Source organism: Malaclemys terrapin, chromosome 11 (assembly GCF_027887155.1).
Source record: "Malaclemys terrapin pileata isolate rMalTer1 chromosome 11, rMalTer1.hap1, whole genome shotgun sequence".
Classification (NCBI taxonomy): Eukaryota; Metazoa; Chordata; order Testudines; family Emydidae; genus Malaclemys; species Malaclemys terrapin.
The window spans coordinates 19059234-19072072 of record NC_071515.1 but is presented as its reverse complement, the minus strand read 5'-3'; the positions used below and the strand labels follow the sequence as shown (position 1 = coordinate 19072072).

General features: G+C 47.7%; 1 protein-coding gene and 1 long non-coding RNA gene across 5 annotated transcripts in view; one reads left to right on the top strand and one right to left on the bottom strand.

The window, feature by feature from the left end:
• Positions 1–12839, top strand: part of NRP2 (neuropilin 2) — a 124203-nt gene that overhangs the window by 60969 nt on the left and 50395 nt on the right. For all 4 annotated transcript variants that reach the window (XM_054044749.1, XM_054044748.1, XM_054044751.1 and 1 more), the window contains exons 8-11: positions 4089–4233; positions 4817–5166; positions 7068–7212; positions 12521–12637. In XM_054044749.1, the coding sequence (XP_053900724.1) occupies positions 4089–4233; positions 4817–5166; positions 7068–7212; positions 12521–12637 (757 nt within the window). The remainder of the gene's footprint in view (positions 1–4088; positions 4234–4816; positions 5167–7067; positions 7213–12520; positions 12638–12839) is intronic.
• Positions 4227–12839, bottom strand: part of LOC128845762 (uncharacterized) — a 62324-nt gene continuing 53711 nt past the window's right edge. The window contains exon 3 of the long non-coding RNA XR_008446719.1: positions 4227–4302. This is a non-coding gene — a long non-coding RNA (uncharacterized LOC128845762). The remainder of the gene's footprint in view (positions 4303–12839) is intronic.

Below are 12839 nucleotides of genomic sequence, written 5' to 3'. Positions count from 1 at the left end.
ACATATCTGCTTCCTTGGAGCGCTGGGTTTCACCAGTTCTCCTGCTGGTCCTTCCTGGGCTATGAAAGTGAACTCCGGGCATGATTCAAAGCTACTGAAATCAATGGGAATCTTTCCCTGGATCTCAAGGGGCTTTGGATCAGACTTTTAGTTAAAACAAATTCGATCAACAATAGATTTCTCACCAACAGGTCAGCATCCAGCAGCTCAAAAGAAGGAAGGGGGCCAAGGTTTCCAGAAGGGATCAGGGATGGTGGGTGTCTCAATTTGGGAAGGGGGCGTTCCAGTTGAGACACCTTAAGGGGCCTGATTTTCTGAAAGTGCTGAGCACCCACCCTCTGAAAATCTGGCCCCTTAAAGGTGTTCCACGCTGGACACCCAAACCCCCCAAATGCAGGCCATGTGCGGGTCTGAGGCTGATCCCGTCAATGCCGACGATAGGAAAATTAGAGGTAACGTGTAGCAATGCAATCAGCTTCAAAAGGGGTTGAGTGTTTAGGGGACTGGCAAAAAACATCTCCTGGAGTAACGCAAAGTAAGTAACCTTAGAGCAAATAGCCAAAGTTAAGGGATCTGATCAGGGCAAGGATCTGGGACTTAGGGCAGGTCTACACTAACCCCCCAATTCGAACTAAGGTACGCAACGTCAGCTACGTGAATAACGTAGCTGAAGTTCAAAGTACCTTAGTTCGAACTTACCTCAGTCCAGATGCGGCAGGCAGGCTCCCTCGTCGACTTCGCAGTACTCCTCTCGCTGAGCTGTCGACGGCGAGCACTTCCGGGTTCGACTTATCTCGTCCAGACAAGACGCGATAAGTCGAACCCAGAAGTTCGATTTGCTTGCCGCCGAACTACCGAGTAGTGTAGACCTACCCTTATTATGGAAAAAACATTAAAACTGTCAGCCCAGAGCAGAGGTACAGTAATAAAGGCGCAGGAGATGCTAGGGCCAGGTCTGCACTCCAGAGACTAGAGCAGCATAGCTCTGGTGCAGTAGCTGTGCCGGCATAACCACTTAACACAGACTCCGCCCACACCAACAGAAGGGATTTTTCCATCACTGTAGGGACACCACCTCCCCAAGCAATGAGAGCGAGGTTAACCAAGCTGCCTCTACACCTGGGGGTAGGTCACCCCCGGGTGCCATAGCTACGTCGACCTCAGTGTTCAGTGTAGACCAGGCCTCGGTCCTATAGTATATAAGAGGTGGTATTGTTACTGATTAAAGCGCTTAAAAGACATACCACAAGTGCTGCCTCCTGTCTGCTCTGTTTAGTATTAATCTCTGCACAGTACCAAAGGGAGGATGCAGCAAAGGCAACAAAGATGCCATCTGGCTTTAAAAAACAAATTGGGGTCACTTCGGGCCTGCACATCCTTACCAGCCGCTCCTATTGATGGGAGTTGCACGTAACTCATAACCAAGGCCCGGATTCAGCACAGTTCTTGCATGCGTGCCTAACTTGAAGCACATGCTGAAGTGCTTCCCTGAATCGGGTTCTGTCTGGGGAAGAAATGTGGCCCTAAGTTCTGAAGCCAAATGTAAGGGCAAGGGACTCGTCTCATTAGAAACAGGAGGAGGATTTCAGGCAACCTAAGAGATGTTTTCAGCATTACAAAAGAGATTGATAAAGGCCCAATACTGGAATTTATTTCATGGGTGTAAATCCAGAGTCACTCTGCTGAAGTCCATGGCACCCTATACTGAAGTAAATTCAGAATTAGGCCCATGTTTTTCATACTGCAAAGGGAGTTCAAAAATTAGGTAATATAAACCAGGAAACAAGCCAGAATGGGAGTAATCAGCAAATGGGCCAGAGTGGGGGTAATCCTCAAATGGAATAAATTATCAGGAAAGGTGCCTGAAACGAGGAGAATAAATACATCTAAAAGAGAGACGTAGATGTGTTTGGAGAAGGACGGGATTGATGCACAGGGTGAAAAAGCAAGAAACTGGGATTATATTTAAACCAAATAAAAGGTGGTTACATTAGAGCCGGATAAACATTTCCCGTTCTCCTGTCTTATGTTCTTAGGTGATTTGCTGCACATCAGCTTTTCAGGTGACATAAAGCTGGAGCCTTTGGTTTAGGGTGGAAATATATCCTCTCACTCAGAGTGTGGGCCTTCTCTCTCTCTCTCTCTCTGTCACACACACACTGAGCCTTCTCTCTCTCACACATACAGCCTTCTCTCTCTCACACACACACACACACAGCCTTCTCTCTCTCTCTCTCTGTCTCTCTCTCTCTCTCTCTCACACACACACACACACCCTTCTCTCTCTCTCTCACACACACACACACTCTCTCTCTTTCTCACACACACACACACTGAGCCTTCTCTCTCTCTCTCTCTCTCTCTCTCACACACACACACAGAGCCTTCTCTCTCTCACACACACACTTTCTCTCTCTCTCTCACACACACACACGCACACACACACACACACTGAGCCTTCTCTCTCTCTCTCTCTCTCTCTGTCTCTGTCTCTCACACACACACATACTTACTCACTCACAACAGCCACCATTTGTCTAGCCCTCCTGCTGGAAAAAGGGTGTTTGGTGACTGCTGAGCAAGGAAAGGATGGGACGTGGGGGTCGGACAGGGATAAAATAGGATATTAAAAACCCATAAACCATGCTGTGTTGCTAAACAGTACCAGCATGATCTATAGTCTCTGGATTAGCATTTCTGTTGAAGTTCATATCTACTCCAAATCCCAATTATCAACCAGATTTGCAGACAGAGCCTTGCACAGCCCCCATCTCCTCACCACCCCATAACTAACGCCGTAACTTCCTAGAGGCAGGATCCCAGCACTTTGCATGGAGCGCAGAGTTCAGGTTGCGGCGCTGTGAACACTGACAGCAGCCGTCACGGGTTTGGTGCTGAATTACTCTCTCCCTGCTGTAACAATCTCCATGCCCCAGTGTGTTGGATTCCAGGAGAGCTGCATTAATGTGTCCTGTCTGCAGGCTTTTAAAAAAATATGTCAGTGGGAGCCTTGCTCCTGTTCAAGGCAACGGGCCAGGTTACAGCCTCACTTGATTTTCTCCGAATTGCAGGGATCTATGGTTGAATTATTTAACTCTTGCCTCTAACAGAGGTGAGTCAGTGCCAGGCATTTTCTTTCTCCTCCCTCCTGGTTTACTCTCAGATAAACTTCATGGAAGCTCTTGTGCTTAGCAAAGCATATGCAGGGTAGGAGAGAGCATAAAGCATAGCCAGCGTTGCAGTGTCTATGCAGTTCCTGGCTTGCAACAGATGATGCACTAACCCCGAAAGCCTGGCATGCTCAGAAAGGAGAGCATCAGCTTCTCTCTGGAAGTAATGACTTCAGCGCCCCAGGGTGGGCAGTTGTAGGGCACAGAGAACCCGTTTAAAACTGCACTCAAGTTGGATGTTTCCTTTTTCACTTGTTCCACCCGATGGCATTGAAAACTAAGACAGACCCAAGAGTATACCGTATAATGGAAGAGCAAGCGAGCGAGAAAAAACGCCACATGGTAGTTATTGATTATGGCCATCTGGTAAGACAGTAGCTTGTTTGTACCATGCTGGATCACAGACTGCCCCTGAAAGCTTTCTTTTACGTGAGTGGCACGGGTGGTCATTGATTATAAAGAGGCAGCCACAGCGTGGTCCTAAATAACGATGCTTCGAACTTGCACACTGATGTTCTCTGTAGATCTCGGTACACGTCACAAAGATGGGAAAGGGCTATTATCTCCATTTTAGAAATGAGGAAACTCAGGCACAGAAAAGTTAAGGTCAAAATTGGCCTTTTATTTTATTTATTCAGGTTTTTAGGGCCAAACATCCACTGCTCCAGATGAAGCCAATGGGAAAGGAGGCCCAACTGGGCACCCAAATCAGAGGCCATTTTTGGCCTAAGCGACTTCCCCAAGGTCACACAATGAATCAATGGCAGCGCACCCTGCCCACTCCAGCCAGTCCAGCTCCCTGTGCACTGCTCCTCAAAGCTTCCTGCTGGTCGGGCACTAGCCCATCTTAGAAAGCTTTTGCTTTGGGTGATTATTTTGCTTAGTCAAGGACATCCTGATATTTTCTCCCCATTGCAGGTATTTCAAGCTAACACTGATGTCACTGAAGTGGTCCTGAACAAGATCCACGCTCCGGTGCTGACTCGGTTTGTCCGGATCCGTCCCCAAGTCTGGCACAATGGGATTGCTCTCAGACTTGAGCTCTATGGCTGCCGCATCACAGGTTAGGAGATTTCTAGTTCTTTCCCTTCTTCCTCCCCCCTCCTGTTCCTCTTGCCTGTGTGAGCCTCTCCTATGTAAAGCAGAGCAAAGGACATTAATTCTTCAATACTCCTTCGGAACAGATCACAGACACACCCTGCCCCTTATTCTGCCTGCCTTAGCCTCCTCAGGGGCAGTGCCGAAGTCCTGGCCTTGCAGGGGGAGGACACACCCAGGCTTTTTTGACAGGACATACATTTTGTAAAGAAAGCTGTGACCGTATGATCAGCAGCCAGGACTCTGCTATGAAAGAGATGTTTTTAACAGACTCAGAAGTAGATGTGGGTGAGAAGCCAGCAATTGGAGGCAGGGGATGATTTGCACAGAGCTTCCAAAAGTGAGGATGTTGTGAACGTCTGTTGAGAGGTTCCTGCAGCCTCTGAGGGCGGCAATAAAGGGAATTACAGCTGGTGTAAGTGTTTTGACATTTCAGTACCTAGCAGTTAAGCGCAGTGGGACGTTGCCCTGTTAGCATAACGCTGACACACTTCAATGTGTTATTGTATGGTTTCCCTCTCTCCCCTGCTCCTTTTCTCTCCGCGCAGATTCACCCTGCTCCAACATGCTGGGGATGCTTTCCGGCCTTATCTCAGACTCCCAGATCTCTGCCTCCTCAATCAGAGGGTACGACTGGTCCCCTAGCATGGCGCGGCTGGTCAGCAGCCGCTCTGGATGGTTCCCACGAATCCCCCAAGCCCAGCCAGGGGAAGAGTGGCTGCAGGTGGACCTGGGAGTCCCTAAGAATGTGAAAGGAGTGGTTATCCAAGGGGCCCGAGGAGGAGACAGCATCACCATGGTAGAGGCTCGATCCTTCGTGAAGAAGTTTAAAGTGGCCTACAGCATGAATGGCAAGGACTGGGAGTATATACAGGACACCAAAACCATGCAACCCAAGGTAGGGCCCGTCTATCGGAATAAGACCTTTGAGGACGATAATACTGGGTTGGATAGCTCCACATCCAGCTTTGCCCCACTCACTGTCCCTGCTGGCCTGTTTTTCTTCACAGTGGGGTTGGTTAGTCCTCAGAGCGAGCACAGCATGTAAGGGCTGTGGTGGTGTGGGGATTGGGCCATCAGCCCCAGGCTTTCACGACATTATCCCCATATTATTGCACTCCATACCTGCCCTGCCTGGGGAAGGTCTGATTCCCTTCATCTCCTGCACCAGCCACTGAGAATGGAGAGCTCTTTCTGGAGCTCCCATCCAGTGCCTGGTAGGAGCAGGCAGAGCTGCTGGTACATCAGGAAGAACCTTCCCCTCCAGGAGGTGTGACCATCACCCATGCGATCCTCCCAGCTCCTACAAGTAGGAGGATGAAGGAACCCATTGGACAGTGTGTTGTTTCCCTGCAGAGAGGCTAAATACACCTTTTAAAGGAAGATGCCTTCTAGGTGTTACTTAGGGTACGTCTTCACTACCCGCCGTATCGGCAGGTAGCAATCAATTTATCCAGGATCGATATATCGCGTCTCATGATATATCGATCCCCGAACGTGCTCCCCGTTGTCTCCGGAACTCCACCAGAGTGAGTGGCAGTAGCGCAGTCGACGGGGGAGCTGCAGCCATCGATCCCGCGTCATGTGGACCCCAGGTAATTCGATCTAAGATACTTCGACTTCAGCTACGCTATTCACGTAGCTGAAGTTGCGTATCTTAGATCGATTCCCACCTACCCCCCAGTGTAGACCAGCCCTTACCCTCTGAGACAAGAAGGTGATGTAGGACACATGATGTTCTCCACCTTTTCTATACCACAAATCTCTTTTTGCCTATGGGGACAATCCTGGAACCTCCCTTTCCCATCTACGTGGGACTCCCACTGCCCCCAGATGTAGCACTTACGGGACAGGCAGGATGATTGTGATCCCCCTGCTCTAAGGAATTAAGTCATTGGATTCTAGTGAACTTCTTCGTGCATGTGTATGTGAATGTTTCTCATCTTGAAGGCTTGAAAGAGTTGAACTTTTTGCAACACTGTAACAATCCCAATCCCACAAATGAGTTTTGCAGGACTAGCTGCGACAATAAACTTAAATTTGATCCCAATACACAGGCAACTGAAAGGGGAGATGTCTGCAATGCTTTTTCAGTAGCCACTGCTTAGACACGGGAAAAATGAGAATTCAAATGATCCCAGACAATAGCCTCTCTATAAAAGCCAGGGACAAAATGTGATGTCATTTATGCTGGAAGACAGTGGAGTAACGCCAGCCTTGCACCAGCGTGTAGCTTGGATGGGAATCTGGCATGGGCGATATAAAGTTTGGGCCGAGGCATGTGGTATGGTTTCATTAGAAACAGACTCTGTGGTTCTCTTGAGACTGAGTTGGGGACAGCATATGTTCACTCACAGAGCTACAAATTGGAAATAAGACCCAGAGTAGTACAGCCAAAACTGTCTGTTTCTGGTAACACAGGACATTGCCAGATCTGCGCTATCTAGGCTGAACCTGAGCTACCTTCTAATGCAAGAGTGTTTTAACCTCTTGTTTTCCTGCACTTCCTTCCCCATTTTCATACTTTGTCCCTGATCTGTCATACATGCATGGACTGTAGGATAGCCCCAAGTCTGGAAATCCTCCTCATGCTTTTGTAGCTTACTGCTACAGATACCTTGTTGTATCTACTGTGCTTCAAGTTCTTTTGCTTTATGACAATGGACAGTGATTTTGGACTGTGGAACAAAAGGTTCAAATGAACATGAACTAGTAATTGGTTTGCCAGAATGCTTCATGTTCCAGGTTTGTTGGTGGATAATATACATGATGCATAGAGTAGCTTCTCTCTTTTTGCAGCTTTTTGAAGGTAACATGCATTATGACATCCCTGAAGTCCGAAGGTTTGACCCTGTTCCTGCACAGTACATCCGGGTTCACCCAGAACGGTGGTCTCCAGCAGGGATTGGGATGCGTTTGGAGGTGTTGGGCTGCGATTGGACAGGTATGAACCTTGCTTTCATTTCTATACCTGGTCAGTAGGACATGGTGCTATTTCTTGAAATAATAAAGTAGGTGGGATATAGTTATTTCTGTCTCCCTACATTCCCACAGGAGGTGGTGTTCTAATTCTGCAACCTCAGCAGAGGTAAACCTGAGCTGTGAAGCTACAATTTAGAGCATGATCCAAATCCAAACTTTTCCATACTAAAATGTGGTCAGATTTGGTGCTCCGCTTGAGACCAGATCTCGTTGCAAAGTTTGGACCCAGATTCAAGCTATCCCAAAGTTTTGCAGGATTCAGATGTGGGGTTTGGGCGCAGGCCTGTCTCTGATTCTCATTTACTATCTAAAGGGCGATCATTTCCCATTTTTAATGTTAATAATTATACTACACACGTGTTTAGAGGCCCTAACCAAGATCAAGGCCTTGTGCTAGTCGTTGTACAGACATGTAGAAAGAAACAGTCTCTCTCCTGAAGATACAGGAGATACACAAGGTGCAGAGTGACTATACAAGGTCACAGAGCAGGTCATTGCCAGAGGCAGGAATAGAGCCATGGTGACTTGATTCCCAGCCCAGTGTCCTGTCTGCTAGATCTCTGCTAAGGAATTTTTTCTCTGCCATAGAGTACCACAGAAATCCTGATGCTGATGCATCTTGAGACAGTTCTAGAACTTGTAGGACAGAGGTGGGCAAACTACGGCCCGTAGGCCACATCCGGCCCGTGGGACTGTCTTGCCTGGCCCCTGAGCTCCTGGCCGGGGAAGTTAGCCCCTGCCCCCCGCCCCCCTGCAGCCTCACCTCGCTTCGCCGCGCCACCAGTGCTCTGGCCTGCCGCTCCTGCCGGGCAGCACGGGCGGCGGGGCTGGCTCCAGCTGGGTGGCGAGGCTGTGAGCTCCTGCTGCTCTGAGCAGCATGGTAAGGGGGCAGGGCAGGGGGGGGAATGGATAAGGGGCAGGGGGTCCCTGGGGGCAGTCAGGGGACAGGGAGCAGGGGGGGTTGGATAGGGGGTGAGGTCCCAGGGGGTGGTTAGGGGCGGAGGTCCCGGGAAGGGGCAGTCAGGGGACAAGGAGCAGGAGGGGTTGGATGGGTCAGGGGTTCTGAGGGGGGCAGGAAGTGGGAGGGGGCGGATAGGTGGCGGAGGCCAGGCTGTTTGGGGAGGCACAGCCTTCCCTACCCAGCCCTCCATACAGTTTTGCAACCCAATGTGGTCCTTGGGCCAAAAAGTTTGCCCACCCCTGTTCTAGGACCAGGGAACCAAAAGTTTATCCACCTCATTTTCATAACTGGAGCAGCTGCTCTTGCCTTGAATGCAGACGTATGGCCCATGAAAACTGCAGAACAAATTCACAGAGGTCATGGGGAGTTGTGCTTGATGCTGTCCCTTTGGGCTAGAGGAATATCCCTGTGTTTTTCGGGTTTTTCTAAATAATACAATGATCTGTTTAAATCTGGATCTGGTCTCCAGATGTCAGTGATAAAGAGGTATGATTTCCATGTAAAGCAACATCTGTATGAGGCATTTTCTTGTAAGAATTCCTGCTCCAAGAAGCTTAAATGACGTATAGCCCACTGCTAGCCTTTCGCTGGGTTTTTACTACCCCTTTCTTCTATTATGTATACAAAATATGTTACGATCATTTACCAGCAAATTATAAAACAAACAAAAAACAGTAAGGGTGAAATCTTGCCTCCATAGAAATCAATGGCAGAAGGTCCCATTGAGTTCAGTGGGGCCAGGGTCTCACCCTAAATTATTTAACTTTAAATCAAGACAGGATATCTTTCTAAAAGATAAGTAATAGGACAAACTGAAATTCCAGGCTTGATGCAGACACCTCATGCTGAAGTTTTATGGCCTGTGACATGCAGTGGTCAAACCACATAGTCATAATGGTCCCTTCTGGCCTTAAGATCTATGACATTTTGAAAACATTGATTCGTAGCCTGCGGCAGGTTTTCAGCAGAGCAACCTCCCTTTTGGCAGGTGTAAATTGCACCCTCAGTTGAATTGTGGAGGCAGATCTGAGTACTTTTGTCTTTGCCTGTTATATATTTAGTAAGGTGACCAGATGTCCCGAATTTACAGGGACAGTCCCGATATTCAGGGCTTTGTCTTATATAGGCGCCTGTTACCCCCCACTCCCTGTCCTGATTTTTCACATTTGCTGTCTGGTCACCCTAGTACTTAGACATCCACATACTCAGACGTGCTCTGGCGATTCATTTTGTGTGTACAAATTTTTTAGATGTAACCCCCAGGTCAGCATGTGTTGCGTGTCGCCCTCTGTGCCTGATCCACAGTGGATGTGAGTCTGTTACAGCATCCAGCTAGAGCCTGGCTCTTTGAGGCAAGCTGTAGAGATTCTTGCTTTTAACTAGGGAGATCCCTGCTCCAATCCCTGGTGTGTCTGTCAAGATAGCAGGCTCAGACAGCCACAGTTTATACCCAGAAAAGAGAGAACAGGCCTTAGAGTAGCTGAAGATGTACTCATTCTGGGCCAGATTTTCTCCTCTGCTCCATCACTTGTGTGCTGCTCTGGCAGTGCCAAGGGAACAGGGACTGGGTGCAATCCCCGTTGAGACCTCCCCTAGCACGGAGGAGTCAACAATGGGTGTAGAGTCAGCAGAGCAAGCTTCTATGCCTCCTTCCCTCTGCAGCTTTCTGCTATCCCCAGATGACAGACAGTCCCTTGGGGACCATTGCCAGCTAGTGTAGCTTAGAGCAGCCCCCAGGCTACTCTAACCCATGCTAAGCCAGGCAGACAATTGACTCCATGATGTATCTCCCACCTTCCCCCACAGCTCACTCTGTTGCAGCAAAGAATCCAGACCATACTCTACAGTGCAGCTGTCTCAATCCTTTCTGCTTTTTGTGTAAGTTCACCTGCATGGCTCTGTCCACAGTGAGCTTTGAACTTGTGCTAGCAACAACCTTGTTAAAAAAGGATCGTCAAGCACAATTTTTCCAAGTAATGTCCTTGACCATCATTTCCCAACATGACTGTGTAGTCCTTTGTAGTTTGCAACTTTTAAAAGGAAAAACTGCTGGCCACAAATGCGCTTAACTTAATTTATTTACAAGAATTCATCGCTATAACGGTAACATGGTTTGTAATTCTGGAAGTGTGGGAGCAAACCTTGTTACAATTGCTTTTTCAAGCAATCTGGGGAGCGGAAAGTACCTGGGGTTTCATGTAAACTACAAAACCCAACCGGTTACAATGAGGCAATCCCTCGGTGTGACTAACGGCTTGTCTACACAAACAATTAGAGTGTGAGAAGCTGGGGTGTGAATCCACGCTGCGCTACCCTGCCTCGGTCTGGCTATCCATGTGCACTCTGCTGATCCTTTGAGCTAGTCCTATTTCAAAGAGGACTAGATCAAAGCGCTCTAACAGCTGTCAGCAGGGTGCACATGGTTAGTCTGCAGCAAGGTAGCGTGGGGTAGATTCACCCCCCCAGCTTGCTGCAACCTACTCGTTCGTGTAGCTGAGCCTTAAGACATGGCTCTGTTCAGTAGGTGAGACCCAAACATGTTACCGAGCTGTGCTTAAGCCTGGCTGTGAAGCCCAAGGCTGTAGCACGTGCTTGGGAACAAGGTCAGGAGCGTGGTTAAAACACAACGAGTGAAAATGTTTTCAAATAGGGTTACACATTGTAGAGTGGATCCTGCCCAACTGCCACTGTTTCTATCAATATCTAGTGACTTTATCCGATTCAAACAGGTAACTAATAGCAACTAGGGTCAAAAATGGGTTGTTGGCAGGTAGCTAAAAAAAAGCTGAAGTGACCGGTCAGCAACTGGCTCATATCAAAGACGTGCTAACATTTTTCCTCTGAAGACTGGAGATTGATGAACATGAGCTTGTGATTGCTCTTCTCTCCTTTGAAGTTCCACACATCTGGTTTCAGTTGCCCAACAACTCTGCACCATGATCAGCAGGTACCTCTCGCCGCACGGACACTGCCCGGTGGAAGAGAGACCTTCTCCTTCTCACTACATTTCACACCCCACGTTGGCTCCATGATTTTCATTATCTCGTCTCACCATCTTGTCATGCTCCACCATAGTCACTGATTCTCAGGGTACACAGTGCTGGGCAGTGGAACGATACCAATTGACAGCAGCCGAGCATCTGGACTGCATATAGTACTTTGCCTTTCAAGGTCCTTTCCCATTGTCACATTCCTACTATAAATCTCAAAGCCCAAGAACAGCAACAACAAAAACACATACCGAGTGGAAGTAACTTGCAGCTTTTGACGTGTTGCCTTCAGCTGATGGTTTTTTTTTTTTTTTTTTTTAAATGACCGTTTTTGTGCCTTGCTGCTTGCAATTTGCTTCTCGGTAACATTTTGCAGTTTTATGGGGTAGTAACAAATTTGGACTTAAATATTAGGAGGCTTTGAGGTTGTTCAGTATTTTACCGTGAATAAAAGGCAGCTGAAAGGAAAAAAGGAACCCAAGAGTTTATGTGCAATATGTTCAATCACAGAAGCTGGGAAGCAGTGTATGGAAACTATTCAATGTATTTAGCCATTTCCTTCAGCTGCTGGCTTTATTAAATAATATCCTGAAGGGTGCCGATAAAGAATCCTAATCACATGTAATAGAGCAAAGAAACCTTTTTAAAACTGGGAAGAATGCTGGACTCTGCTGACTGCTCTACTCCCCATGTAAACGGAGAGGAAGATGGAACTTAATGTCATGTACCATTGATCTTAATATCTTCTTGCTTAAATTTCCTTGCCACCTGCTTTTAGGTAGGTTCCCAGAGTCTATATGGAGGAGAGGGAAATAGGACAGAGCCACTTTAAATTGTCAGGAAGATGGAGCATGAAACCAGATGCTTTCTGCTTTGAGCCAGAGCGTGCTAGGGATTCTCTGGGTCCATTTGTGGTTACATCATTTGTGGTGTCGAGTGACTTGTTTTTATAAAACTGGCACAATTGGTGGGAATATGTTTTTATGTAGTTAGGTCTTTATGAAAGAAAGGAATGTGCTGCCTGGGATCTCTGTTATCCAGCGTAACAACAAACCTGCTGGAGCTAGTATATACATACATAGTAAAAAAACAGCCTGTCGGTTTAAAGGCGATCCTTATCCTACAGGGTCCACAGCTCAGAGAATTCCGTATTTCCACTTCGGGTGTAAAAGAAGCCTCACAAGTGATTCAAGCCATGCTGATATTTCTTGCCATCTGGTGATAAGATTCAGAAAGAAGAGTTCTGTTTGGTTTCCTCTGTTGGGCTCTCTGAGGATGAGGCTCATTATCACCTGTTCTCCTTCATTGTCTTTATGCAGATGTAAAACCCACTTCAGAGACACTGAAGCCCACCTTGAAGAGTGAGGAGACCACGTCTCCATTCCCTACTGATGAGGAGACAACAGAGTGTGGTGATGGCTGTGGAGAAGGTGATGGTACGTACCAGACCCAGGCACCCTTAGCGCAGTAAATGATTGGTTAACAGTTAAGTGAACACTCTTGTCTTTCCATTGGCTCCTACCCAGTGGGACTCAGTCCTGGAAACCTGTAGAATGATAGTACTCACAAGACTCAGGGTCAAAGTCTGATCTGTTATACCAGGGAAGGATAATACAGTGAGGGAGAAAGGAAGGATAA